A 24,579-nucleotide genomic window follows, 5' to 3' on the forward strand; every position below is an offset into this window, starting at 1 on the left:
GGAGGTGTTTCAGGAACAACTGGATGTGTCACTTAGTGCCATGATCTTGTTGACAAGGTGGTATTCAGTCACAAATTGGACTCGATCTTGGAGGTTCTTTTCCAACCTAAAGGATTCTGTGACCTTGGCCAACCTGGAGGCCATGGCCATGGCAGTGGGATATGGGAGCAGCCTGAGACCCCCGTTAGGACGTAAATGGCATGGAGGGGCTGCAGAGGGCACACAGTACTGGGCACAGAGCCGGTGGTTTGGTCTGTGCCCAGGTGCTGTAGCCAGGCTGGGCACTGGCGATGGCCATTTCTGGCCATGCTGGTGTGATCCAGGTGGGGCCCTGCAGGTCTGTGTGCCCTCGTGGTGGCTGGGAGCGCAGACTCAGGCCATGGTGCCAGTGGAGCCGCATAGCTTTGGGGACACCTGAGCACAGGTGCGCTGCAGCCACAGCCCAGGGAGAGCGTGACACCCTCGTGGGGACACAGAACGGGTCCGCTTGGAAGGAACAGCAGTGGGTCATCTGAGCCCTTCGTGCAGACCCCGACAAGCACCGAAGGACAAGCTGGCGGTGCAAATGGACGAAGCGGAGCCACCGAGAGCGCCCACCCGCCCCGCCTCAGGCCGCCTCAGGCCGCCTCAGGCGGCACCAGACCCCACCCCTACGCCGCCAAGCGGAAGTCTTGGTGGGAGGGGCTTGCGGTGGCACCGCCCCCTCTGTGCCTGCGGGCCGCGGGGCCGCCCGGGCTGCCGGCCGTGTCGCCGCGCATGCGTGCCACGCCCCGAGAGATCAGTCGGGGGCGCTGGGCGGGGCTTGAGGTGGCTCCTCGCTTCCCTGGCCCCGCCCAGCCCGGCAAATCAGCCGGGAGGCAGCGAAGGGCGGAGCTTGTGCTGGCTCTGCCTTTCGGCGCTTGCGCGTTGCGGTAGCTCCGGGCGGGGCGGCGCGGCCGGGCCGGGGGATGCGGGGAGCGGGGCCGGCCGTGCGGGCCGCCCGCGGGCCGCCGCTGCCGCCGCCGCTGCTTCTGCTAGCGGCGGCAGCGCTGTGTGCGCGGGTGGCCGTCGCTGAGCCCTGCGCCGCGCCTTGCTCGTGCCGCCGCGGCCTGCTGGACTGCAGCCGGCAGCGCCTGCCCAGCGGGCCGGGCCCACGGAGGATTCCGCCGTTGCCCGCCGGCACCACGGGGCTGTGAGTGAGCGCCGGGGACTGCGGGGCTGGACGGGCGGTGGGCTGTGCGCAGGTCTCGGCCTGGCGGGGGTGCGGGCCTGGGGCCCGGCGGCGGGGGCGGTGCGAGGCTCGGGCTGAAGGGCCGGCAGGGCTCGGGGCTCGGTGTCCTTATCTCGCTCTGTAACTCCTGTCAGGAGGGTGCAGCCAGCTGGGGGTCGGGCTCTCTTGCCAGGTAACAAGCGGTAAGACAAGAGGACATAGTCTTCAGCTGTGCCTGGAGAGGTTCGGGTTCGACATCTGGAGGAATTTCTTCACAGAAAGGATGATTAGGCATTGGAAGGGGCTGCCTAGGGAGGTGGCGGTGTTCAAGGAACGCCTGGACGTGGCACTCAGTGCCGTGGTGTGATTGACAGGGTGCTGTTTGGTCATAGGTTGCACTCAGTGATCTTGGAGATGTTTTCCAACCTAATAGATTCTGTGGTTTTGTCCGCGGGATGTTCTCACGGAGCCCGGAGGGCTGCGGGCGGAGCACCCGGCGGTGGTGCCCCAGGGTGGCAGGCAGCTCTGCAGGTGGGGTCTCACCTGAGCGGGGCAGAATCGCCCCCTCCTTTGCTGCTCATGCTTGGGGATCAGCCCAGGACTCGTGGAGGGGAAGGTGTTCTGGGCTGCAGATGCACGAGTCTGTTGAGCTTCTCATCCACCAACATCACCAAGTCCTCCTCAGAGCTGCTCTTTATCCATTCTGTGTCTATCCTCTGTTGTGGCTTTCAGGATTTTGGCAAATGAAGCATGGGTGATGTTTCTTCTTCACTAGTACTACTCTAGAAATTCTGAATCTAAATGAGCTATAATGTATACCAGCTGTTTAAAATTAAGAAAAGCCTAATTTTCCTCACATGATCAAGTCCCTGATGTGCTTCTCTCTATTAGTTCTGTGATACCATTTCAACTGGTGCTGAGGACTAAAAATTCTTCATTTTCCTAATTCTCAAATTACTTGCAGGTGGTGCTTCCAGTGTGTGCGTGCAGGTTGGTTTTATTTTTCACCTTTTGTTTTTATTGAAGCCAGCAGAACAGAACTTGATTTTCATGATGGAAGTACTCAGGAAACTAACTTCATTTTGCCTCTGAAGTTATATATGTTTTATGGCTAACCTGGTAGGTGATGAAAAGTGTTGTGAAGTTAGGGAGTTATGAATTTTTTTTTTTGGTATGTCTGCCTCTTAACATTAGTTTCTTTGGAGTAAGGAATGCCAGCCCTGTGTGTAGGAGCAGAGAGAAGCACAATGCTGGTGGTCACTGCCTCTAGTCCCATAGTGGCAGGTGTGTTTATATATCCTGGTAACCAGACAGACGATGAATAGAAGTAGTTCAGGTATCAGTTGATTAGTTCAGCAAGTTCTGTTCCCAGTAGATGTTTTGGGTGAGCTCAACTGGCTGCCTGCATTCTGCATCAACACCTCTACAGTGCCACAGTATGCTTAGCTTGGCTGAATTAGGATCATTCTTCATCATCCATAATCACTTTGGTATGTGTGTTCTGTTTTATTTACTTAAGGGATGAGTACCACTTAAGCTGAAAATGAATGTTTAGATGATGTTATACACAATACCAGATGAGTCTCTAAAATACAAATTTTGCATGTTTGCTCTGTATTCTGCACAGCGTGGGCCTCCCAGTTACAAAGGCTGCTTAAAGGATGGGTTCTTTGGTTTTGGCTTTTCCAGAACAAGGGAATGGCATCTGGTTCTCCAGAATAGCAGGAATCTTAGCTGTGTGATTGAATTATCTCTAAACACAGAAAATCATCCAGTATATTTAATTCTGGTTTTTTGTGATCAGTTGGTCTGTTTGAAAAAGAAAAGCATTAGTAACAGAATGTAGATATAAATAATGTCAGAATCACTTTAAATATCAACTCTACCCAACTTCTTGAAAGAGGACTTATTGTAATGAAAACTTTGTTGTAGTCCAAATCTGAGTAATAATAGAAAAATACTTCCCGTGCTTTCTGAATTAAAATCTTAATTTCTAACTCGGTATTTCGACAGTAGGTTTCTGGGGGTGATAACTGGATGTTAGCACATCCTCATCACCTTGGCCCCATTGCCACGTATTTAGGAGGGATTTGGAGGAATTCAGTGTCCTGAATAATTTTAATTTTTGGTCAGTCCTGAAGTAGTCAGGCAGGTGGACTTGGAAGGTTGTTGTAGGTTCCCTACCCAGCTAACATATTGTATTATAGTCTTCATGAAAGCCTTAGAAAAATAAAGTTTCAGTTTTCTATGTGTATTAATCTTGCTTCCAAGATGTATGTCAGTGCCCGCTAGCTGTGCCTGACATACAGGTTGGTCTGGCTCAGAACCCCGTGGCCTGGTTGTGCTCATTAGTGGAGTATCTGCACACCTTGAGGGGTGCAGCGTTATCTTCCATGTCCATTGTCTCCTTCCTCCATCTGTTGTGCACTGGTTCTTTGGAAACAGCATGGCTTAGTACTTCCTGCTCTGGTTAAACACTCTGTTCCAAGATTAGACTGCCAGCACTGGCTGGGTGCCTGCATGTTTGAAAAATTCAGGAAATTCTACTGCTGGGATTTGGGATCGTATTTCCCTCCACCTCTCTGTGCCAGGCTCCTGTGGATGCCCAGAGGCTGGGGCTGAGCAGGGTTCAGGAGAATGTGGGCAGCTGGAGAGAGTGTCTTGAGCATTCAGCCCCCTGAGGTGGGAAGCCTGCTCAGAAGCAGCTCATGCTTGGTTGTTTTTGTGTTTTTCCTAGTGTTTAGGGCTGGCTTAATTATCACATGTACTGAGGAAGCAGAGCTGCAGAATAGTTCTGCGACGGGCTGCAGTTCTTCTCTCCAGGTTCTCTTGAGTCTTTCTTTTCCAATTGTTTCCAAACCCACACTGCTCTATCTGTATAACTTGCATCTTGGTGTAATTAAAAGAATACATTAAGAACTGCCTGACTTGCCATGACACCCAGGATTTTAATAATTAAGCAGAATCTTTACACTGAACCTGAGTGAAAGTTAACAACTGTACTATACTGTAGTCTGTCAATTTTCAGTCCATGTTGTCTTTTAGTAGGTTGTGGTCTTACAGATCAAAAATAATCTGCCAGAGCTCAGGGAGTGTTTGGACAATGTTCTTAGGCATGCGGTGGAATTTTGAGGTTGACCTCTTCTGGACCAGGAATTGGACTTAATGATTTTTGCAGGATCAGGTTTGGCCCTTGGTGTATTTGGAGTCAAGCAAAGGTCCAAAGCTATTGCAGGAACAGAGGAATGTGTGGATGCTGTGGCTTGTCCAAACATCGTTGTCAATGGAAATATTTTGAATTATACTAATTTGCATTACAATATTCATTTTAACAGATAGATAGAGTTTTGGTTGCAAAGTGTGATTTTTGTCTCTTGTGTCAGCATAGCTGCTGCCTGCCTGATACACAATGATTCAGGCTCTTGGCATGAGCTTTCAGAGATTGACCTCTGTGCTGGACTTGTACCAGCAAAATGTCACATAGATGGGTTTGTTTCACCTTTTGGACTGACATCTGCCTGTGTTTTCTGGTATGGCTGGGACCAGGTTTCCATCACAAACCTGATTTTTTTGGTCCATCATGACTAGAGGCAGCCTGTGCTCGGAAATGGATGCATCTGTCGCATTTATGCACCAAGTCCAAGGCAAAAGTAAGATACTCTGTAAAGTTACAGCAATGGGAATAGCACCAACACCCAATGTGAGCATTAAAGCTGGATTTAATGACTCTTGCCCATTGAAAGAGTTCAGCTCCTGCATTTGATTCTAATAAGTAAAACCAGCTGGTGCTAAAGCATCTGTTTGTAAGATTCCCAGCCTCAGGGTTCTCTTTACTTCAGCTTGTTTGGGAATTCTGTGTATATTGTTCCTTTAAAATAAGCCTGCCTTGGCTAGTCAGCATCTTTGGAAAGCTGAGAAAATGAAAGCGGTTCAATAACGGGTGTTTTGTAAGAAATTGCTGTCATGTCCCTGCAAAGTTTTTCTTTCTTGTAATGGACAAGTGTTGTTAATAAAGCTCTGGATTAAAGCCAGAATTCTGTGGTCAAGTACAATGTTCCTATCAAGAAGCTTTAACTAAAGTTTTTTTATGCAAATGGAGAAACAGAACTGTGTAGACTTTTAATTGTGAGTGATCGCTAAAACAAGCTCTTTTCTTTAGTGAAAGAGCAACCATATAAAATACATAAATGCAGTTTCAAACTTGAGATTGCATAATGTATACATGTTTTGGATTTGTTGAGCTTTTTATTATTATTCCAGGAACTAAATAACTTTTTTCTCTGTTCTCTAGGGATCTAAGTCATAATCATTTATTATCATCCAACTGGAGCATTGATTTGTCTGTCCCTACACTCCAAGAAGTGTAAGTTGTTTTTTATGAGGATAAAGTCTAAAGATATCCTTTCTAATTAGAATGTTTTATTGCATGTCAAGATAAACAAGATACCTGGTCTGTCTTGCAGAAATATTCAGTGCAAGTTAATTAAAAATTGATGCTCCATATTGGCAGCACATTTTATGTATAAAACTATTGTGTTGTGAGCAGAAACCTTTCTCATGAAGGAGCAGAAGACCAGTGTTTTTAAAGAGCAATAAGGAGTATTTGTTTTGGCTATAGCTGATTTTAAATGAAAGAGAAGTAATAGTATCCATGAAAATGAGAAAAGCTAGCATGTTTCACTGTTCAAATTGTTAGTATTTAAGCTCTTGAGGAATCTTTTTTGTCAACTACTAAGTATTGTTAATACAGTAAAATTTTTAAATGCATTGATATGAATTATTTCTGTATACAGAAGGATTTTTCTCCTCTTTGAAGTGTCTTTGATGTAATTTTTTTTTGCCCTCTATTTAAGGAAAATGAATTACAATGAGCTAAGTGAAATTCCATATTTTGGAGAAACAACTTCCAATATAACTCTTCTTTCATTGTAAGTAATAGCTCATCTGCCTTTTTGTTGTTTAACAAATGGGAGAACCATGTTAGAGTTCTGCTATCAAATTGTAGGAAAACATCTTTTTTTTTGAAATACTGCTCACATGAAGAGCATCAGGGAATATGTAAGCACTCTTTAAAGAAATACAAATCAGTTGGACAATCAAGTCACCCTAAATTACCAATAAAATTCAGTCAGCCAAGGCAGGCAGCTTTAAACAGGTGGGATTCAGTCCAGGAACTTCCCACAGGACCAGTTCATCTATCGGCCTCAGAATTTGAATCTGTTCATATGTCATGGTGGCAAATAGCTCTTGGATTTGCAGTATCTCTTCAGGAATTAACACTTTTGTAAGCATGTTGTGCATGTCCCATTCATGAAGCTCACTAGTACAGTTGATATACAGAACCCTCTTGCTGTTTCAGCTGTGCATCCAGAAGGATGAGATATTGTGATAATCATATTTATTGCTGATCTTTTTCAGGGTGCACAATACTATTCCAGAAATAAATGCTGAGCAACTCCAGGTCTACCTTTCATTGGAAAATCTAGATCTTAGTTCTAATCTTATCTCAGAAATCAAAGCCTCTTCCTTTCCACGAATGCAACTGAAGTACCTGTAAGTATGAGTGATCTTCTGTCTCTGGGATTCCTGGCTCCACAATGATAGTGTTGGAGACCTCATTTAATCTTAAATTAGTGTCTTAAAGTCAACATCCTTATACAGCTTTGAGCTGATAGCAGTGCTTAATGGAGCTACAGATGTCCTTTAAATAAAATAGTTTTCATACCAATCTGTATTGTATTTTCCCAAGTAACACAGAAAACAGCAATTGCTGTTGTCAGAATGCAGGTACATAAGCCATCAAGGACAGGGAATAATTTCTGCCCTGTTTGAGTAGATCACTGTGGACATTGTGTTAACCACTTCTAACTGAAACATGGACATGCTGTAAAAATCAGCTCCTCACACCTATTCCTTTGGGAAAAAGGCTTTAGCTTGGTGATTTAGATTTCTCATGTGACTTAGCAAGGGTCTTGGGTTCTCTTAATCAGTGGTTGCTCTGAGGTGCTTGTGCCATTGTGTTCATCAAATTTTCTGTGTTCTGAAAGGCCTCCTTCCTTCTTCCTTTCTTCCTTAGGAACCTGAGTAACAACAGAATAACTACTCTAGAAGCAGGTTGCCTTGATAACTTATCTAGCTCACTAATGGTGATAAAACTGAACAGAAACAGGATTAGTATGATTCCACCAAAGATCTTCAGATTGCCTCATGTGCAGTTTCTGTAAGTAACAGTCTTGAAAACATCCGAACAACATTTACAGCTGAGCTGTTAATCTCAGCATGTTCTTGACTTTCACACAGTGATGCTTGTTGCAAAGTGTCTTAATATTTGACTGTCATCTTTATGAAAGGGAACTGAAAAGGAACCGGATTAAAATAGTGGAAAGTCTTACATTCCAAGGATTGGAATCCTTAAAATCCTTGAAAATGCAGCGCAATGGGATTAGCAGATTAATGGATGGAGCATTCTTTGGCCTGGGTAATATAGAGGAATTGTGAGTATGCCTAGTTGTGGAGTTTTATAGCATAAAGAAAATGGCTCTTGGAGTTGTGTCCTGTATGGTTCCCCTTATATCAAGGCTGTGCTGAGATATTGACAAAATCATAGGAAAATAGTTCTCCCATTATTTTTGTCATGTCTGGTTCTTCAGAAATGGCAAGATACATTTCCCCATTCCTGGGGAAGTGTTTGAGGCCAGGCAGAGCAGGGCTGAATAGGTTGAATAGAGCAACCTGGTCTAGTGGAAGGTGTCCCTGCCCATGGCAGGGAGCTGGAATTAGAAGATCTTTGAGGTCCCTTCCAACACAAACTAGTCTTGTGATTCCTTTATATTGGTCCTCTTTCCAGCTTCTTCCTACATGCTGATCAAGAATGTTTGCCTCTGTAGTTGCTTTTTGCTGGTTTTTATTTGCAGTCTCCATAACATGGGGTTGTTCTTTCCACTGTGACTTTGACAGTGTGAACACAAGGATAGATGATGTGATGTTAGCAGAAGACTTCTTTTTTAAGAAGCTATTTTTGAGAATAGAGATTGCAGTTTTGTTTCTGCCACCCGTCCCTGGTGTTTAATTACTCAGTTCTTCATATACTTTAGTTACTTTTTAAAAATTCAACAGGATTGAAAGAGTCATGCATTTTGTGTTGTCTGAGGCTTAAAGTTAATAAATAATTTTGACATCCATAAGGTGAAATTTTGTAAGTAGATGTTTCATTGGTTATCTATTTGGCAAATGTTTTTTCCATCTAATTCATTAGAGAACTGGAACATAATAACTTAACAGAAGTAAACAAGGGCTGGCTGTATGGGCTGCGGACATTGCAACAACTCTATGTTAGCCAGAATGCCATCACCAGGATCAGCCCAGATGCATGGGAATTCTGCCAAAGACTTGCTGAGCTGTAAGTCCTGGGCTACTATTCATTGGGGATTTTTGAAATGTTGCAGTTATTGATTGGCAAGAATTAATTACTGAAGGAAGTACTCAATTTCCTTGCTAGGCTCATGGTGATGATATATTTTAATTATAAGTATTCTGTTGGAGAGATTAGAACACAATAGTTAATCAAGTCAGATAGTATCTTAATCATTGCATGCCTTTAAAGTGTGTATTGAATGTTTTCAGAGACTTGTCATACAATCAGCTCACTCGCCTCAAGGAATCTGCCTTTGTGGGACTTGGTTTATTGGAGAAGCTAAACCTGGGTGACAATCACATTAGTCACATTGCTGATGGTGTCTTTAGAGGTCTGACAAATCTTCAAACCTTGTAAGTACAGAAAACTTCAAACAGAAGTTTCAATTTAATGCAATTTTAGTTTAAGTGGAGCTTTTGGAAGTAGAGACAATGGATATTGCACTGTAGGAGCCTGAGATCATTGTTGGTGGTGTCCTGCCTGCAGGTGTGGAAGGGCTGATAATCTTTTGGCTTGCCAAGATGACAGAATTCCAGCCCAGCTAAAACAAGCCAATTGCAGAGGTAGTAAGAAACAATGACTTGGTGACCTTGGGTGCTCAGATGTGTGTTCTGTGGCTTCTGAGAGGTGTGAGTGCCTTGTGTTTCCAGTTGTGGAGCAAATAGCTTGGAGCTCTTTATTCTAGAGGGTTTCCTTAGATTTGGAACCTCAGAAACCAAGGACTGAACCTTTCTGTGTTGAAGAAGGTGTGGTTTAGCCCATCTTGCTCATGTTCTGACCTCACAAACGTAACAGGGGGTGTAAAGTTGCTTCTTGCTGTTTAAGGCACAGCTTTGCACTTGCCAGGACTTTTTCTGGCAGATCTTGGATATTTCTGAAGAGGTTCAGTCCTGTGCCAAGTAGATCTGAACAGCTGTAATTATCTTAAACAACAGTACTTGAGAAAGGAGTGAAAATTTATAACCCCTCTGTCACTTCATTAAATAAATGCTTAAATAAGCAAATTCACCAGAGAGATTCATGTAAGCAGTTGTACTCTGATAACCTTAATACAACCTTTTAATGAAATAATTAAACCTAATTTCTTAGATTTAGAGTAGCATGAAAAAGAACAAGAGCAGATTAATTAGTAAGTTGTCCTGGGCTCTCAGGGATGTCAACAGTGAGGGCCTGGCCCTTTGCTTTGGGACTGGAATGTGCATGATGGAGAGCAAGGGTGATTAACAAGGCTCCAAGCATTAGTGCCCAGCCAGGCATGAGGAGCCAACTCCTCTCTCACACAATGAGGGGTTTTCTTTTGGGCTGCTCACTCATTTTGCTGAGTGGTCTGAGTAGTGGAGTGTAAAAATACTTCAAAAAATGAGAGATACCGTGTGGTTTTAGTTCCGTTGTTGGTTGTGTGCTGGTGGTTTGGTACTACAGCTGGTGTATGTATTTCTCTGTGTGGTTTTAGCAGGACTTCTATATTTCAGAGAAAGAAAAGTTAAGAAAATTGTTGTTACCACTGATGATATCCTGGAGGTTGATCCCAGTCTCTTCCACAATAGTGTTCTACACAGTTTACAGTCTCACATAATGGGAAAGTAGATACTTCATTTTCCCCTCATTAGCACAGGGAAAGAGGTGCTTATATCAGTGGTATATACAGTTCCCTGTGTATGTAGCTAGATTTGTGTCAGTTGACTTGTTTGGAAGCTTCATCTAGCTGTTTGCAGAATATCAGGTAAAACACAGGGCAGACTATTTTTTATCAGTGTGATTTCCTTTAAACACACTCCTCTCTATGCATGGTGGTATCAAAACAGCTGCTTTTGGCTCAGTCCATGCCATTCAGGCTAAAAATGCAAGTGAATTTATTTAATCTTCTTTCTGAAGAGCATTTAATCCTCTCCAAACTGTATTACTCTATTGCTTTTGCTGTTCAGACCTTTCTTCTCCACTAGGAGCTGAAGTGCTATGCTGAGGTCAGTCAGAAATACCATTAGCTGATAACAAGATTTGTGAGCAGAATATCAACTTCATCTTGAAAAAGCCACCAAGGTGTGCCTGGCAGGCCTACACTGTAGCCTGGGTGTAATTCCTTAATGGACTAATGCTGGTATAAGCCTGTTACTTGTGAAGGTTAATGCTGCTGGTGTATTGGTTAATTCCCTTACATGAACCAACTTGCTTCAAGAGCCTCTCCCAGCTCCTGGCATATAGTCCATCACATGAAAAGTACTGGTCAGACTGGGGCTTTCCTTAAATGCCACATCAAGAAGTTCTGCTGTGGAATTTGTTTGTGGTGCTTACTGCAGCACTTATCGTGAAGTTTTCCCTTTTGCCCCTCTGAAGTGAGAAATTCATTTCCTGACAAGTTTAGTTTTGTAAAAGATTTGAGACCTTGCAGGTGTGCCAGAGCCCCATACCTGGCCTGTCTTCCCCAGCTCACCACTAGCCCTGGTTAGAATGATGTTCCAAGTCTTCTTTCTGAGAAATGTCTTCTCCTGCAGGGACTTGCGGAACAATGAGATCTCCTGGGCCATAGAAGATGCAAATGAAGCTTTTGTGGGACTCAGCAGGCTGGATAAACTGTATGTATTACAAATTAGGGGAGCAACAGCATTTCCCAGGCATGCAGAGAGGGAGAGTGCAAAATATTAAGTAATTGTCAGTCAATGATATAAGGTGGAAAGCCTTTGTCACAGTGTTTCCACTTGTGTGTAACAACCACTCGATGTAGTCCTGGGTTCCTTGTTCAGGGGCATTAGATCTATGTAGCACTGCATTTCCTCACAGCACCAATTTGATGAGATGAAGCATAAGTATTTGACTGCATTTATTATTGAATACCTCACTCCCTCTGTGTGATGATTGTCATTTTGTTTCTTTGGTTTGGGTAGAAGTTACTACTTATCAAAGAAACAACCCCCAAAATACAAAGTATTTTTGAGCAAATTTGAAACACTATTGCATTAACAAACTGCTTGATACTTAGACTGTGCACTTTTCATCCAGTGCCGCGGTGTTTTCTGGGAAGCTCCATCCTGTGTAGTTACAAACTTTGTTTATAACAAATAGCCTGGTATGAGGGTGCGGTCAGGAAGTTGTGTGGTGGTAGCAGGTTGGTATTAGGAAGTTATTGCTCCATTCCCAAGTTCTACTTATTGCTCTTTCATCCTCCTGACTTAAATTATTTTCTGACACATTTCTGATCCAAATCTCTAAGTTGAAAATAGAAAAGAAGCCCTGTTCTCAGGAAAAATAGTTGAGCCTTTAAGCTAAAAAGAATAGTATTTAGTCCTGTATCTCAGCTACAATTAGAAAAAAAATGTAGTTAAGCATCATAGGGTATTTCTTTTGGGTCTTGTTTCTGAACTCATATTAACATTCAGACTGGTTTCTGGGCCTTTATTTTCAGAATCTTGCAGGGAAACCAAATTAAGTCAATTACCAAAAAAGCATTCTCTGGTCTCGAAGGACTTAAACATCTGTAAGTATTTTAATTTGTAGAACTCCTAATTATTTGTCAACTTTAGTCTTGTGTTCTTTGTGAGATTTTCAAGTATTTAACTGAAGGCAGCATATGAAATCACACTGACTCCTCATTGTACTCTTTGCTTAACTTACAGAGATTTAAGCAACAATGCAATAATGTCCATCCAAGAAAATGCCTTTGCCCAGGCTCAGCTGAAGGAGTTGTAAGTTCACAGCAATTATTTAGAGATTGTTTACAAGCCCTGCATTGGAAAGAATTATTCAGCCATTGTAGGGTTGTTTGAAGTTCTCTGAAGTGTGCCTGCTTTCATTGTGAAATATTTGCAGCAATGCTGGTAAAATATCAACTCAAAGTTGGTAGGAGAATATTTAGATTTAAGGTTTGATAAAATCTTCAACTGCATTTCCTTATTTGCAATTAGGAGGAGTTAACTTTTTCTTGCAGGACTGAACCATTAAGCTTTTCCTGTCCTGATTTTGCAGCAGGCTCAGTACTGCATGTAGACAGTGAACAAAACAAATAATTCATCAGGAATCTCTCAGGGGGATTAGCAAATCCTGTGTTTTTCTTCCTATTTTTGGGGGCTAGGGAAAGGCTTTAAAATTCACAGCTAGACAAGATTTTCTACGTGCTCAGCAGATGTTTAAGCTGATAGGGTCTCTTGTGGTCTTCAGACATCTGAAGTAATATAATGTGAAATGACCTTCACACCCCAGACTAATACTACTGTATTGCAGTCCTTTCTGTGAGATAAAGTCTCTGACTGTTGTAATCTGGTCTAAAACTGTTTGCTACTCCATTAGTTAACCTTGGCCAGATGGACTTAGTCTGCAAGATCTGCTGCTGTGAGGAGACTATTTCAGGTATTAAAGTTGCCTCCTCTGATGTATTTTAAAAGCAATGAGTCATTGATATGTGCAGGCAAAGAGCAGGATGGAATCCTGGCTTGTTTGGTGCCTCTTTTCTCCCATGATTGGCTGCGTCTTAGGATAGATCACTTCTTATTAAATGCTAGACTGTCGCAAGTCAGTCAAACTCATATTTGGAGTATGGCAAATAAAACTCAGCCCCCATGTCTTGAAGTCAGTTCAGAGGTGGCGTCTGGCTCTCCAGCAAATGAGTAATAATACTTGGGAAACTTTGAAAGCAGATGGTAGGAAAGAAGAGACCCATCAATTGCTTTCTGTTGTTAGGTTTTCTGTGGAGCAGAGAAAATGAGCTGCAGTTGATATCTGTATGAAACAAATCACTTTTGGCCTTAAATATTTATCAGCTGGCATTAAAATGAGAATTGAGGCTTTTGCTCATTTCATAATGGCAATTGTGTTTAGTTTGAAACATGAAGCTGCGCTGCGATGTTATGTTCTTTAAATTGCTTTAAAGAGGAATGAGATAATTGTAAAGACAGGCTTAGTGGTTTTGGGATTGTTTTTTTAGAAGTTGAAACTCTGAGTTTATATTCTCCAGGATTAAAATGAAATGTTAGGTTTTAATGATGATATAGAGAGACTGATTCTAGCATAAATACCCAAGATTTTATAATAAATACCTGCAAGTATAAAATAATACTGTAAATATGATATGTCTGTATGTGTATGCTTTAAGTTGCTTTGCTGTGTGAAATCACATGTATGCATGTGAAATAAATTTCACTCACCCTTTTGTTTTGCCCTGTTTCTGCAGAGTGTTGAACACAAGCAGTTTGCTTTGTGATTGCCAGTTGAAATGGCTGCCCCAGTGGCTGAGTGAGAACCATTTGCTGCAGGCTGTCAGTGTCAGCTGTGCTCACCCTGAGTGGTTGGCAGGACAAAGCCTTCTCAGTGTGGATCCTGATGACTTTGTTTGTGGTTTGTATTTTTAGTGACTTTTGATACAAAAGTGCAGTAACACAAGTCATGTAGCTGAAATCAGGCTGTAGTTCTGGGGAGGTACTTGGTCCTGGCCATGGTGCCCATGTACATCCCTCAGTCTGCTGTAAGTTTGGGGTTTAATTCTGTATCTCTTTGCTCTGTTTTGTGGTGTTTGAGCACTGAAGTTAACCCAAAGGAGTAGTGCTTTTGGGCATTGTTTTTTATTTAGCTTACTAGTAAGAAAGGATTATGCTTTCATTCTCCCTGCTTATGACTACCTTTAGCTTTGTAAGTCTGTTTGACACTTTCTTCCTGCTTCTTGCCCGTACCAGCAGAATATTGCAGAATCATAAAATAGTTTGAGTTGGAAGGGACCTTAAAATCATCCAGTTCCAACCCCTGCCATAGACAGGGACACCTTCCTTGAGAACAGGTTGCACCAAGCCCTGCTCAACCTGGCATGAGCTCTTCCAGGAATGGGACAGCCACAGCTCTGGGCAAAAATTAGAGTAGCTCAGGCTCTGGCACATTTTCTGGTGTTCCATAACTGTGATGTTTATGGTGGTCTGAAACTCTTTGCCCAGAGTCTGTGTGAAGCCTGTGGCAGGCCTGATGTTTCCTTTTCCTGGTGAGCAAATTTATAACAGTTATTTGTGTATGTGCAATTCTTTCATTGCTTTGGTGGCAAAGGCTACAATAGTAATCATGTAGGTCATGCACCCACTTCTTCACTCCAGTACCACCACAGTGGCATCTGACAGAGCTCTGCATGTGCCTGTGGGAGTGTCTTGGCTGAATTTATGGATATGGAAATAATTTTCATCGGGTGGGATGAGTTAGTGGAGTTCCAGCTTGTTATGCTTTGTGCTTGTAGAACTTCAAGGCTCTTCAGGGTACTTAAACTATCTGAAAGTAAGTCTCAGTCCTTCATAAAATGGTCTGGCTCTTCAGCTGAGCAGGATTTTTGAGTGTGATTTAAATATAGCAAGTTTCAGAAGTTGGACAAAAGGCAGGGCTGCTTAGCACCACATTTCTACACTGATTGTTTTCAATGCTGATTCTTCTGCCTCCTTCACAGCTTGATTCCCAGCTCAAAATAGCTGAATTTGTGCCCCTCAAGTAGGACATCTGTTCCCAAAGTTTTGGTTTTGTTTGCATTCTTTTGAGTGAGTTTTTTTGCAATGTTAATTCAAGTTTAAGGGGAAAGTAGCTGATCTTTGTGCTTTTCTTTTCAGATAATTTCCCTAAACCGCAGATCAGAGTGCACCCAGAGACCACGGTGGCCCTGCGAGGCACAAATGTGACCCTGATGTGCACTGCTGTGAGCAGCAGTGACTCGCCCATGGCCACGGCCTGGCGCAAAGACAGCGAGGTCCTCTATGATGCTGACGTTGAGAACTTTGCCAGGTACCAGCAGCAAAGTGGGGAGGTGCTGGAATACACCACTGTCCTGCACCTCTTCAATGTGAATTTCACTGATGAAGGGAAATACCAGTGCATTGTCACCAATCACTTTGGCTCCAATTATTCCAATAAAGCCAAGCTGACTGTCAATGGTAAGTGATAATGGTAAAAAAGGAGAAACACTCTGAACCCAAAACTCCATTTAGGTAGCTACAAGTCTATTTTTCACTAAAGCTGGCCCAAAATACTCTTGCAAATATCAATGGGATTTAGATGTATCACACATGATTTTATAAAGCTGGAAAGAAGTGATTTTTTTTTTTTTGTGGATGAAAAGCCTCTGTTCACTTTTTTGACAGTGGCATTTATCTCCCATATGTTATTAGAACACAATTAGTTGTTCATTTTGTTAATGGGAGGTGGAATTCTTTAAACTAAAAGCTCCCTCTACTGTCTACTCAGAACTCAGCACCTTTCCCACATGTTTGTAAAACTGGGGAAGACTCATCAGAAAATAAGTGGTAAAAACTCTGAAAAGTCAAAAGTGAAGTATTTTTTTTTTATTTTAGCCATCATGATTCTTCTTACCTCCCTTCCCTCAAAATAAACAATGTTCACATCAGTCAGCAGACCACTGGTCCCCACAGTACCTCAGAGCAGAGGTGATGAGATGGAAGCTTGCCTTCCCTGTTAGCAGAGAAGAAAAATGTGACAAAGACTTTTCCCTTGATTCTTTCCATGAGAAATCATCTTCTTCCCTTCATCATCTTAGAGGAACTTAATGGCTTTAAACTGAAATAGAGTATGTTTGCATTGGATATTAGGAAGAAATTTCTCCCTGTGAGGTTGGCACAGGCTGCCTAGAGCCAACCCAGTAGCTGTGGGTGCCCCATCCCTATAAGTGTTCAACGCCAGGCTGGACAGATCTTGGAGCAAGCTGGGAGAGTGGAAGGTGTCCTTGCCCTTGGGCATGTATTGTCTTAAGGAGCTCTTCCAAATCAGAGCATTCTGTGGTTCTATGAACACTGTAGGTACTGCATTTAAATTTTGGGAGAAAGATTCTTAAAAATAACCACTGAAAATTTGTGCAGTTCTTCAGAAGAATCTGTTGCTCTCTCTTATGGAGTGTTTCAGATACGCTTTCAAATTTCCTCTCTACTGTGGAGCTTTTGCTGCATTTTACCTGATAATGAAAATGCTGAATTGATGTCCCCTTTGTTCCAGAGCTCCCTTCTTTCCTGAAAACTCCCATGGATCTCACTATCCGCACCGGGGCCATGGCCCGCCTGGAGTGTGCTGCTGAGGGCCACCCACCCCCACAGATCTCCTGGCAGAAAGATGGTGGCACAGACTTCCCTGCTGCAAGAGAGAGGAGGATGCATGTCATGCCTGAGGATGATGTGTTCTTCATTGCAAATGTGAAGATGGAAGATATGGGGATCTACAGCTGCATGGCCCAGAACATCGCAGGGGGACTGTCAGCCAATGCTACCCTGACTGTGCTGGGTAAGTGTGACTGGCCTGTACTGGCAGATGGATCCCTGCACATCTGCGGTGGAAGTGTAGCTTAGCTATAAGTAGCAAGTTGAAATGGTGGAAAATGAAGTTAAAATACATGGAGCAGCGCTTGGTGTGATGTTTACACAGTGAAGCTTTAGAACCTGAGTTGCAGAGCTGCCTGGTGGAGTTGGAGTTCGTGTGATCTTTGCAGGGAGCTGAGTGGCGTATCTTAGTCCAGCAGTGTAGATCAGGAAAGTAATTTGTGTTGCCTTATAGCAAATTTTGTCACAGGTAACAAACTTGCCACAAAGAAGACCAATGGGATCTTGGGATGCATGAGAAAGAGCATTGCCAGTAGGTCAGCGAGGTGATCCTGCCCCTCTGCTCAGCCCTAGTGAGGCACATCTGGAGTGCTGTGTCCAGTTCTGAGCTCCTCAGGACAAGAGGGATTCAGAGTCCCTGGAGCAAGTCCAGCAGAGGCTGCAGAGATGATGAAGGGACTGGAGCATCACTCTTATAAGGAAATGGTGAATGGTTGGACTTGATAATCTTAGAGGCCTTTTCAAACCTAAATGATTTCATGATTCTGTGAAAGGCTTATGGAACTGGGCTTGTTCAACCTTGAGAAAAGATGGCTGAGAGGAGCCCTCATCAATGTGTGTCCATGTCTGCAGGGAGGGGTCAGAGGATGGACCTGGCTCTGCTTGGTGCTGCTCAGCAATGGGACAAGAGGCCATGGGCAGAAACTGATGCACAGCAAGCTCTGCATGAATGTGAGGAAGAACTTCTTTACTGTGCAGGAACAGGCTGCCCAGAGTGGAGTCTTCCTCACTGGAGATGTTCCTGGATTCAATCCTGTCCCGTGTACTCTGGTATAACCCTGCTTGAGCAGGGAGGTAGAACCAGATGACCCACTATGGTCCCTTCCAAGCTGACCCATCCTGTGAACTATGCTGAGTAATAATGGAAGGTCAGTTCCTTCCAGACTCTTAACATTATGGCCAAATTTAGAATTGGAGTGGCACAGGTTTCCCAAAGCAACTGCAGCTGCCCCATCCCAGGAAGTGCTCGAGATGCTTGGGTGGGGCTTGGAGCAACTTGGTCTAGTGGAAGATGTCCCTGTCTATGGCAGGGGATGGGACAGGATGATTTTTGATTTTCCTTCCAACCCAAACCATAATAGTTTTCCATGATTCTTTCAAGTTATCTTACAATTTCACTTTTTGTCCCAGAAACTCCTTCCTTCATGAGGCCCCTGGAGGACAGGACAGTGACCCGAGGTGAAACTGCTGTCCTGCAGTGCATAGCTGGTGGCAGTCCTGCCCCTCGCCTCAACTGGACCAAGGACGATGGTCCCTTGACAGTCACCGAGCGGCATTTCTTCGCTGCAGCAAATCAGCTTCTCATCATTGTGGATGCAGGACTGGAGGATGCTGGGAAGTACACATGCATCATGTCCAACACACTAGGCACTGAGCGTGGCCATATTTACCTAAATGTCCTGGCTTCCCCCAACTGTGATTCTTCCCAGAGTGCCATTGTCCATGAAGAGGATGGCTGGACAACAGTAGGGATTGTGATTATCGTCGTTGTGTGTTGTGTGGTGGGAACATCCTTGGTGTGGGTTATCGTCATCTACCACATGAGGAGAAAGAATGAGGACTACAGCATCACTAACACGGGTTAAGTGTCAAATCAACAGTCTCTGGTCCTGGTTTTAGTGCAAAACACTTGATATTTCTAGGCTATTTACAAATGGATAAGATTAAAGAACTGAAGATTTCCTTCTAAAATCCCTTCAGGGTTTTGCTCAAATTCCTCAATTTTAGTTCTTTTAAATACCAGAAGTGTGCTAATTCTATTCCTTATACACTAGGTTGCCCTACATTGAGGGAAAACAGTAAAGTTTGGAAGTAGATATTTGAAGAAATTTAGAAATGTTTTCAGGGCCTGGAATAATAGGTGTAAAGTATCTTTCTGGCCCTGTCAACTTTGAACTGGCTGTGTAATTATTGAGGTAGAAAAATGATACCTACATGCAAGTTGAAATTCTGGATATTCTTGTTAACGTGGGGAATAGTGGTGGTAATACCTTGAAATCTTTACACTGTTTAATGTTGCCAATGTTAATTCTGCCTTGCAGAGGAGATGAACCTACCTGCTGACATTCCCAGCTACCTGTCCTCCCAAGGAACACTGTCTGAGCCTCAGGAAGGCTACAGTAGCTTGGAGGCAGGGAGCCATCAGCAGCTGATGCCTCCAGCTGGCAGCTACATGCACAAAGGGACAGATGGTAAGCAGAGGCCTCAGGTGTGTTGCCAGTGCCTCATCAGGATGCCAGTGCACAGTCTCATCCTCACAGCTTAAGTGTCAAGATAGATCTTTATCCTGTTTCTTTCCTTTGGCATCTCAAGAGCCCAGGCAGAAGAGGTGGAAAATAGATTTTGCTTGGAAAATGACTAGCTGTGACTCCTATCCTTGGTATAAGGTTGGCTGGTTAGTTTGTTTTAAGGTTAGCTGTCTAGTTACAGTTATAACTAAAGGGTCTGCACTATTTCCCTACCTTGTTGGGACAATTTTCTGGATGTTCGTTTCATTGAGCTTACAGAGATGCCTTCTTTGTCATCAAAATGCTGAGGACTCATCACTCGTTATATAGGCTGGCTTGAAAATTGATCCTCGGTGTAAATTTTTCACACCCATCCATGGTCCCTCCAGCCCAGTCCCACTGCACTAGAGTCTGTATGAGGAAGGAGTTGAGAAGCAGCTCATCTAAGTGACCGGTTTATCATCAGCTTTGATGTGTGTGGGCATGCAGGGGCAAGCCAGGTCCAAGCTGGATGTGGGCAGGTATCCCAGTTTAATCCCTAGGCTGTTTCACCCTGGTGCCCAAGCTGGCTGCACCTGCATTGAACTTTTTTGCCCATGAAATAGGGGAACATGTCTATGGTTCCCCTGGTCAGCTTCATAAGGGGACTGCTGTGGAGAATTTGAATGGGGGAACCTGAGTGATTTCTCATGTGACCTCTCAAGCCAAGTACTCTGTTACTCCCTTAACTGTAAAAAGACCCTTCAATCTGTGCTGCTATAATAAATGCTCATACCAGGACATAAAGGTTGTGGAAATCTGGCATCCTCATCCTTTTGAGAGTATTTTATTTTTCCATTGTGTTCATCAGGTGGTGCAGCACCATTAGTGATCTGCTCAGATTGTTATGACAATGCCAACATCTACTCCCGGACGCGAGAGTACTGTCCCTATGCCTTCATCACCGAGGAGGACCCCCTGGATCAAGCCCTTCCGAATCTCATGGTGCAGATGCCCAAGGAAACGTACACAGCACACACCCAGAATGAAACCAATGCTCTGGGTAATCTCTTAGCAGACAGAGATGTGCCTGTCTTCCTTGCCAACCATGACAAAAAAAGTGATAAGAAAATCTCTTCCCAGCAGATTATTGGTGAGTGTCCACTTTTCCTTTTGTTGCTTTGTATTCCCTAATAACTTTGGCTTTCGTTATGCTGCCCTTCACTATTGACAAACAGCTTCAAATGCCAGTAGTTTGTGGAGTAACTCTCACGTTAAACCACTTGTTCTCCAAATGCCCATGTTTCATCAGCGAGCAACAGCTTGCATCCAGTACCTGAGATTGAAGAGGGTGATGTTAAAAAGATAGAATTTCTTAATTTGCACGTTTAAGTTTGTGAATGTGAGCCTTTCCTTATACTTTAAGGACATGTATTAACCGAAAGTTGGAGCTTCACATAAGAAATTCAAATAGCCTTTCTGTTTGAGCTGGCCTGAAGTTCAAAGAACTCCCTAAATTGGTTATTTTTCTGTTGACTTTCTTCCAGATCACCTTTTTAAAAATTCGCACTGAAGCTCTGTGTGTTCCTGGTTACTGTAAGAGATTGCTGGAAAAGGAGAGAATCTAGTAAAATATACTTTCAAAAGCAGAGAAAATAATCTCAGAAGGATTGTAATTGCTGAGTCACAGAGCTCAAATCTTTTTAAAATCTCAGTGTGATTGATCTCTGCTCTTTATGAGCAGTGACAGCACCTGAGGAACAGCTGGAGCTGTCAGGAATGGTTTGGATTGGGTATCAGGAAAAGGTCCTTCCTCCAGTGGGTGGTTGGGCACTGCCCAGGTTCCCCAGGGAATGGTCATGGCCCCAAAGCTGCCCAGAGATCAAAGAATGTTTGGACAATGCTCTTCAGGCACAGGGTGGAATTTGTTGGGGTGTCTGTGCAGGGCCAGGAGTTGGACTCCATGATCCTTGAGGGTCCCTTCCAACTTAGGATATTCCTTGATTCTATGAACTTTCTTCTGTTTATCTTCTAATTTTTCTCCTTCAGAGCCTTTCCAGGTTCCTCTCTGGGGAGGCAGCAAAGACCTGGCTTGCTCTCACCCGCAGTTCCTGCACCATCCGTTGGCCCATGAGGCCCCACAGCCGCTCCGGAGCGACAGTATTGCCAACAGTGGCCAGGACCAGGCATCACCCAGGCCCTGCCACAGGCTGCGGGAGGAGAGTTTTGATTTTAACAGGACACAGAACATTCATGACCACAGTGAAACCACATAAAACACTCGCAAAGCCTTGAAAACAAATCCACATTTTGACTGACTGTATTTACTACCTCAGTACTAACCCCAAGGCCAAAGATGCTTGTGTATGTGTCTGCAAGTACTAAAGAGTCAAACTCTTGGAGGAGATGGCACATGCCCTTTTTTCTGCAATTTTTCCATTGGAAATGGGAATGTGCACCAGAGAACACATGGAAAATTAGTTCTATCTGCAAAAATAACATTAAAACATGGATTGTGTGATGCTGGAAGCAGTCTTTGTGGTGGTGCATGTTTTGGAAAGCTCTGAAGAACGTGTGTAGCTATTTCAGTGTTTTGTCTGCTTGGAAACAAACCATCAGGGCCTCCTCATGGAATTCCCCCGGAACTGTAAGTGTAAAACTCTTGGCCAGCTTTTCCTTCCTTAGACTGTTGGCAGGTGTCCGTTGCCAGTCTGAATTTGGGACTTGTTTTCTTCTATGAATAATGGACTCTAGTTGTAAATAAACTCGCATTTATAAATATTTTGTATACACTAAGCATATAAATGTGTTGACTGTAATGTAAATTATTTTTTATTATGCCAAAGTATGTATCATACTGTTAGTCTTGACAGCTGCTTATCAAGCCATATGGGGAGCTTGGGGGGACTGAAAGCTTGTTTGTGAGGGAATAGAGCTGTCTTTATTTTGAAAAGTGCATTTACTTATAGATATGTGGTAGAACTGTGATATTGATGAATTTCATTGTTGCCTACAACTGTGTGCCTGGCTGCAAGCTGATTCATTTCATGATAGTAGCAGAATTTCAAGGTGTATCTAAGCTTTTCTCTATAAAAAAAACCCTTTGTATTGTATCTGCTGAGAGGGTCTCCAGCTGACTGTTCAGTGAACTTTTTTCCTAGCTGACAGTTAAGTGAACTTAAAAAGAATGTGGTGATAAAAAAGCATGAGGTAAATTGAGAGAGCACTTGATGAATACTTATTTCTTCTGCATAGCCAAAGGCATATGGAATTTAAAACACTGATCCTTTTCTGTTGTAAAATATCAGGCTACATTGTTGAACTAATAGTTCCCTTAAATCTTGGTGTGGTCAAAATATTTAAATATTTGACAGGTGAGAAATGATACAATGCAGGGAACCCCTCACTACTGAAAGATCTTGCTGACACAGGGGAAGCTCAGACTCCATAGTTTCAGTGAGATGTGCCTGAGAAAATCAGGATGACAAATGACATTATAAAGGCTTCCTGGAAAGTTGTTCTTTTTGGGGGAAAATGCCCCTTTTTGTAGAAGGTGTTAAAAGACTCCTTAGGGATGGGTTTTCAGCAGGTACATTGTGCTCTGTGGTCACGCCTTTAGAGTGAGGTGCTTACTCCCTGGTCTCTACTGTCTGCTTTGGAGCTATAGGATTTGGACCCAAATAAAGCCATCTGTGTGATATTTTTATAAAGAAACCCCTTTTTGGCCCAGTTCAGTTGTAGGTATGTGAGAATTCCCATTGATCCATTACTGGACTTTGCAACTCAATTGTTAGGTCTAGTCGTGCAGAATCACAGCAGAATTTAGAGACTGAAGTATTTGAGTAAATGAGTGGAGAAACACTGGGATTAATGATGCTTTTCCTATGGCTCTTTAGACAGGAGTAATAGTCAAAACCTTGCAAATGAGTAAATATTTTTAAGGCCTCTTCCCATGCTCTCAAAGCCAGCATGGCTGCTTTGGGTAGACAGCAGCTTTAGTGGGGAGGGGATGCAATTGTCCTTGACCTTTGGGTAAAATAGAGAGAAACACAGGTGTGTAAATTTTGGGATTCTGACAGGTGAAGTCTTTAAAAAAAAATAAATTATCAGTTTGTTTCTTTCTGGTTTTATTTCCTCCAGACTTTCCTTCCCAGACAGCATTTAAGGCACGGTGCTTATTCTGAATCCAAAGTGCTCCCTGCTGCAGGGACCCAGCACTGTCAGTTTAAATCCAGATGAAAAAGGTCGTGCCATGAAACTATAGCAGCAGCAAAGCCTTATCGTTTTGGGCTGCTCTCTCAGCCCGTAGTCACTCAGCCTACTGGGACAAGGTGCTGCTGGCATTTGTGATTCCCAACAGTGGGAAAACCACGTCCCTGCTGCTGCTCTCTCATCACCATTTGGCAAATGCTTATTCCTGTTTCTTTCATTCCTCTCTCGCTTTGTAGGAGCTGAGCTCACACATCTGTCACAGTGCCGCTGGCATCATCCAGACCCTGAGAGTACTTGGGGTACAACTCCCTGGAGCAAGAGAATTCACTTTAGGTAGGTGAGACCTGCTTGTCCTGGGTCAGGGCTTTAAAATCACTACTGTCTATACCAGGACTATGCTGGCTGTCAGAGAGTGCAGCTAAAGCTGCTCTGATTTCTGTGAGAGATTGGCCTATAAAAGCTGAATCCTGAATTAAGGCATTTACATCCTTCCATGAGCATTTAAAGTCCATAAGCTGGTTGTAAATAGCTGATGCTTGTAAGTAGGTGACACTTTGCTGCACTGTGGAAAAACTTCTTTGGTAGACTTGGAGGAGAAAGTCATGTGTGTCTTGTTTCCCCTTTGCAGAGGGACAGAGTGGCCTTTCTTTTTTCAGTAAAAACAAGCAATTGCCTCAATCAATGCCAAAGCACTACCGGTACAGGAACTGAGGGGGATCAGAAGCAGCAAGAGCAAAGCTGCTTCTGTTCCCTCTTGCTATTTCCTATTGTCTATTTATATTTTTTTCACAGCAGAATGTATATTTTGTATAGTATATGTAATATATGTTTGTCCATTGTAATATATGTCCAAACAATAAAATGCTGTATACATTGAGCATTCAGTGTAACTCTGTTAGTTTGCAAATTGAATAATTATATTTTGTCCTATGGTATTTAATTTTCATAGGGGGTAAAAATAGAGTTAACTTTGCCAGCTGGACGTGGTTCTGGGACTCTGAGATTTGGACAAGGTGACCTCTGGAGGGTGTTCACATCTCAACCATTCTCTGATTCTGTGATTGTCATTTCAGTTTTCCTGCAGGAAGTACCTGTACCCTTTTTGGAAAATGGAGGAGGGGTGGTTCTTCCGTGGTAGTGTTAACTCTGTGCCAGGAGCCTTGCAGATCACTGTGCTCCCCCACTTTTCTCCTGCTTTTCCAATGCTGCCCTCCTGCACTTTGG

The 24,579-nt window shown here is 43.4% G+C and overlaps 1 protein-coding gene across 1 annotated transcript; it reads left to right on the forward strand.

Moving 5' to 3' along the window:
* Positions 1-1,078: 1,078 nt before the first annotated feature.
* LRIG2 (leucine rich repeats and immunoglobulin like domains 2) lies at positions 1,079-24,232 on the forward strand. The gene is made up of 18 exons (XM_058039618.1): positions 1,079-1,171; positions 5,481-5,552; positions 6,043-6,117; positions 6,608-6,742; positions 7,266-7,409; positions 7,540-7,683; positions 8,445-8,588; positions 8,813-8,956; positions 11,096-11,176; positions 12,004-12,075; positions 12,215-12,283; positions 13,765-13,928; positions 15,167-15,487; positions 16,560-16,841; positions 18,068-18,517; positions 18,979-19,128; positions 20,015-20,296; positions 21,193-24,232. Exons 3-18 carry the CDS (start codon positions 6,047-6,049, stop codon positions 21,417-21,419), a joined length of 2,880 nt encoding a protein of 959 aa, XP_057895601.1. The 5' UTR covers positions 1,079-1,171; positions 5,481-5,552; positions 6,043-6,046; the 3' UTR covers positions 21,420-24,232.
* The last annotated feature ends 347 nt before the right edge of the window (positions 24,233-24,579 follow it).

This window comes from Melospiza georgiana, chromosome 23 (genome assembly GCF_028018845.1).
Source record: "Melospiza georgiana isolate bMelGeo1 chromosome 23, bMelGeo1.pri, whole genome shotgun sequence".
Lineage (NCBI taxonomy): Eukaryota > Metazoa > Chordata > Aves > Passeriformes > Passerellidae > Melospiza > Melospiza georgiana.

Excerpts from the sequence above, each read along its gene's own strand:
- LRIG2 (XM_058039618.1), top strand. The coding sequence starts at position 6,047 with ATGAATTACAATGAGCTAAGTGAAATTCCATATTTTGGAGAAACAACT. Across the intron at positions 13,929-15,166 it reads TCCTGATGACTTTGTTTGTG|ATAATTTCCCTAAACCGCAG; the intron begins GTTTGTATTTTT and ends TTTTCTTTTCAG. Across the intron at positions 19,129-20,014 it reads CATGCACAAAGGGACAGATG|GTGGTGCAGCACCATTAGTG; the intron begins GTAAGCAGAGGC and ends TGTGTTCATCAG.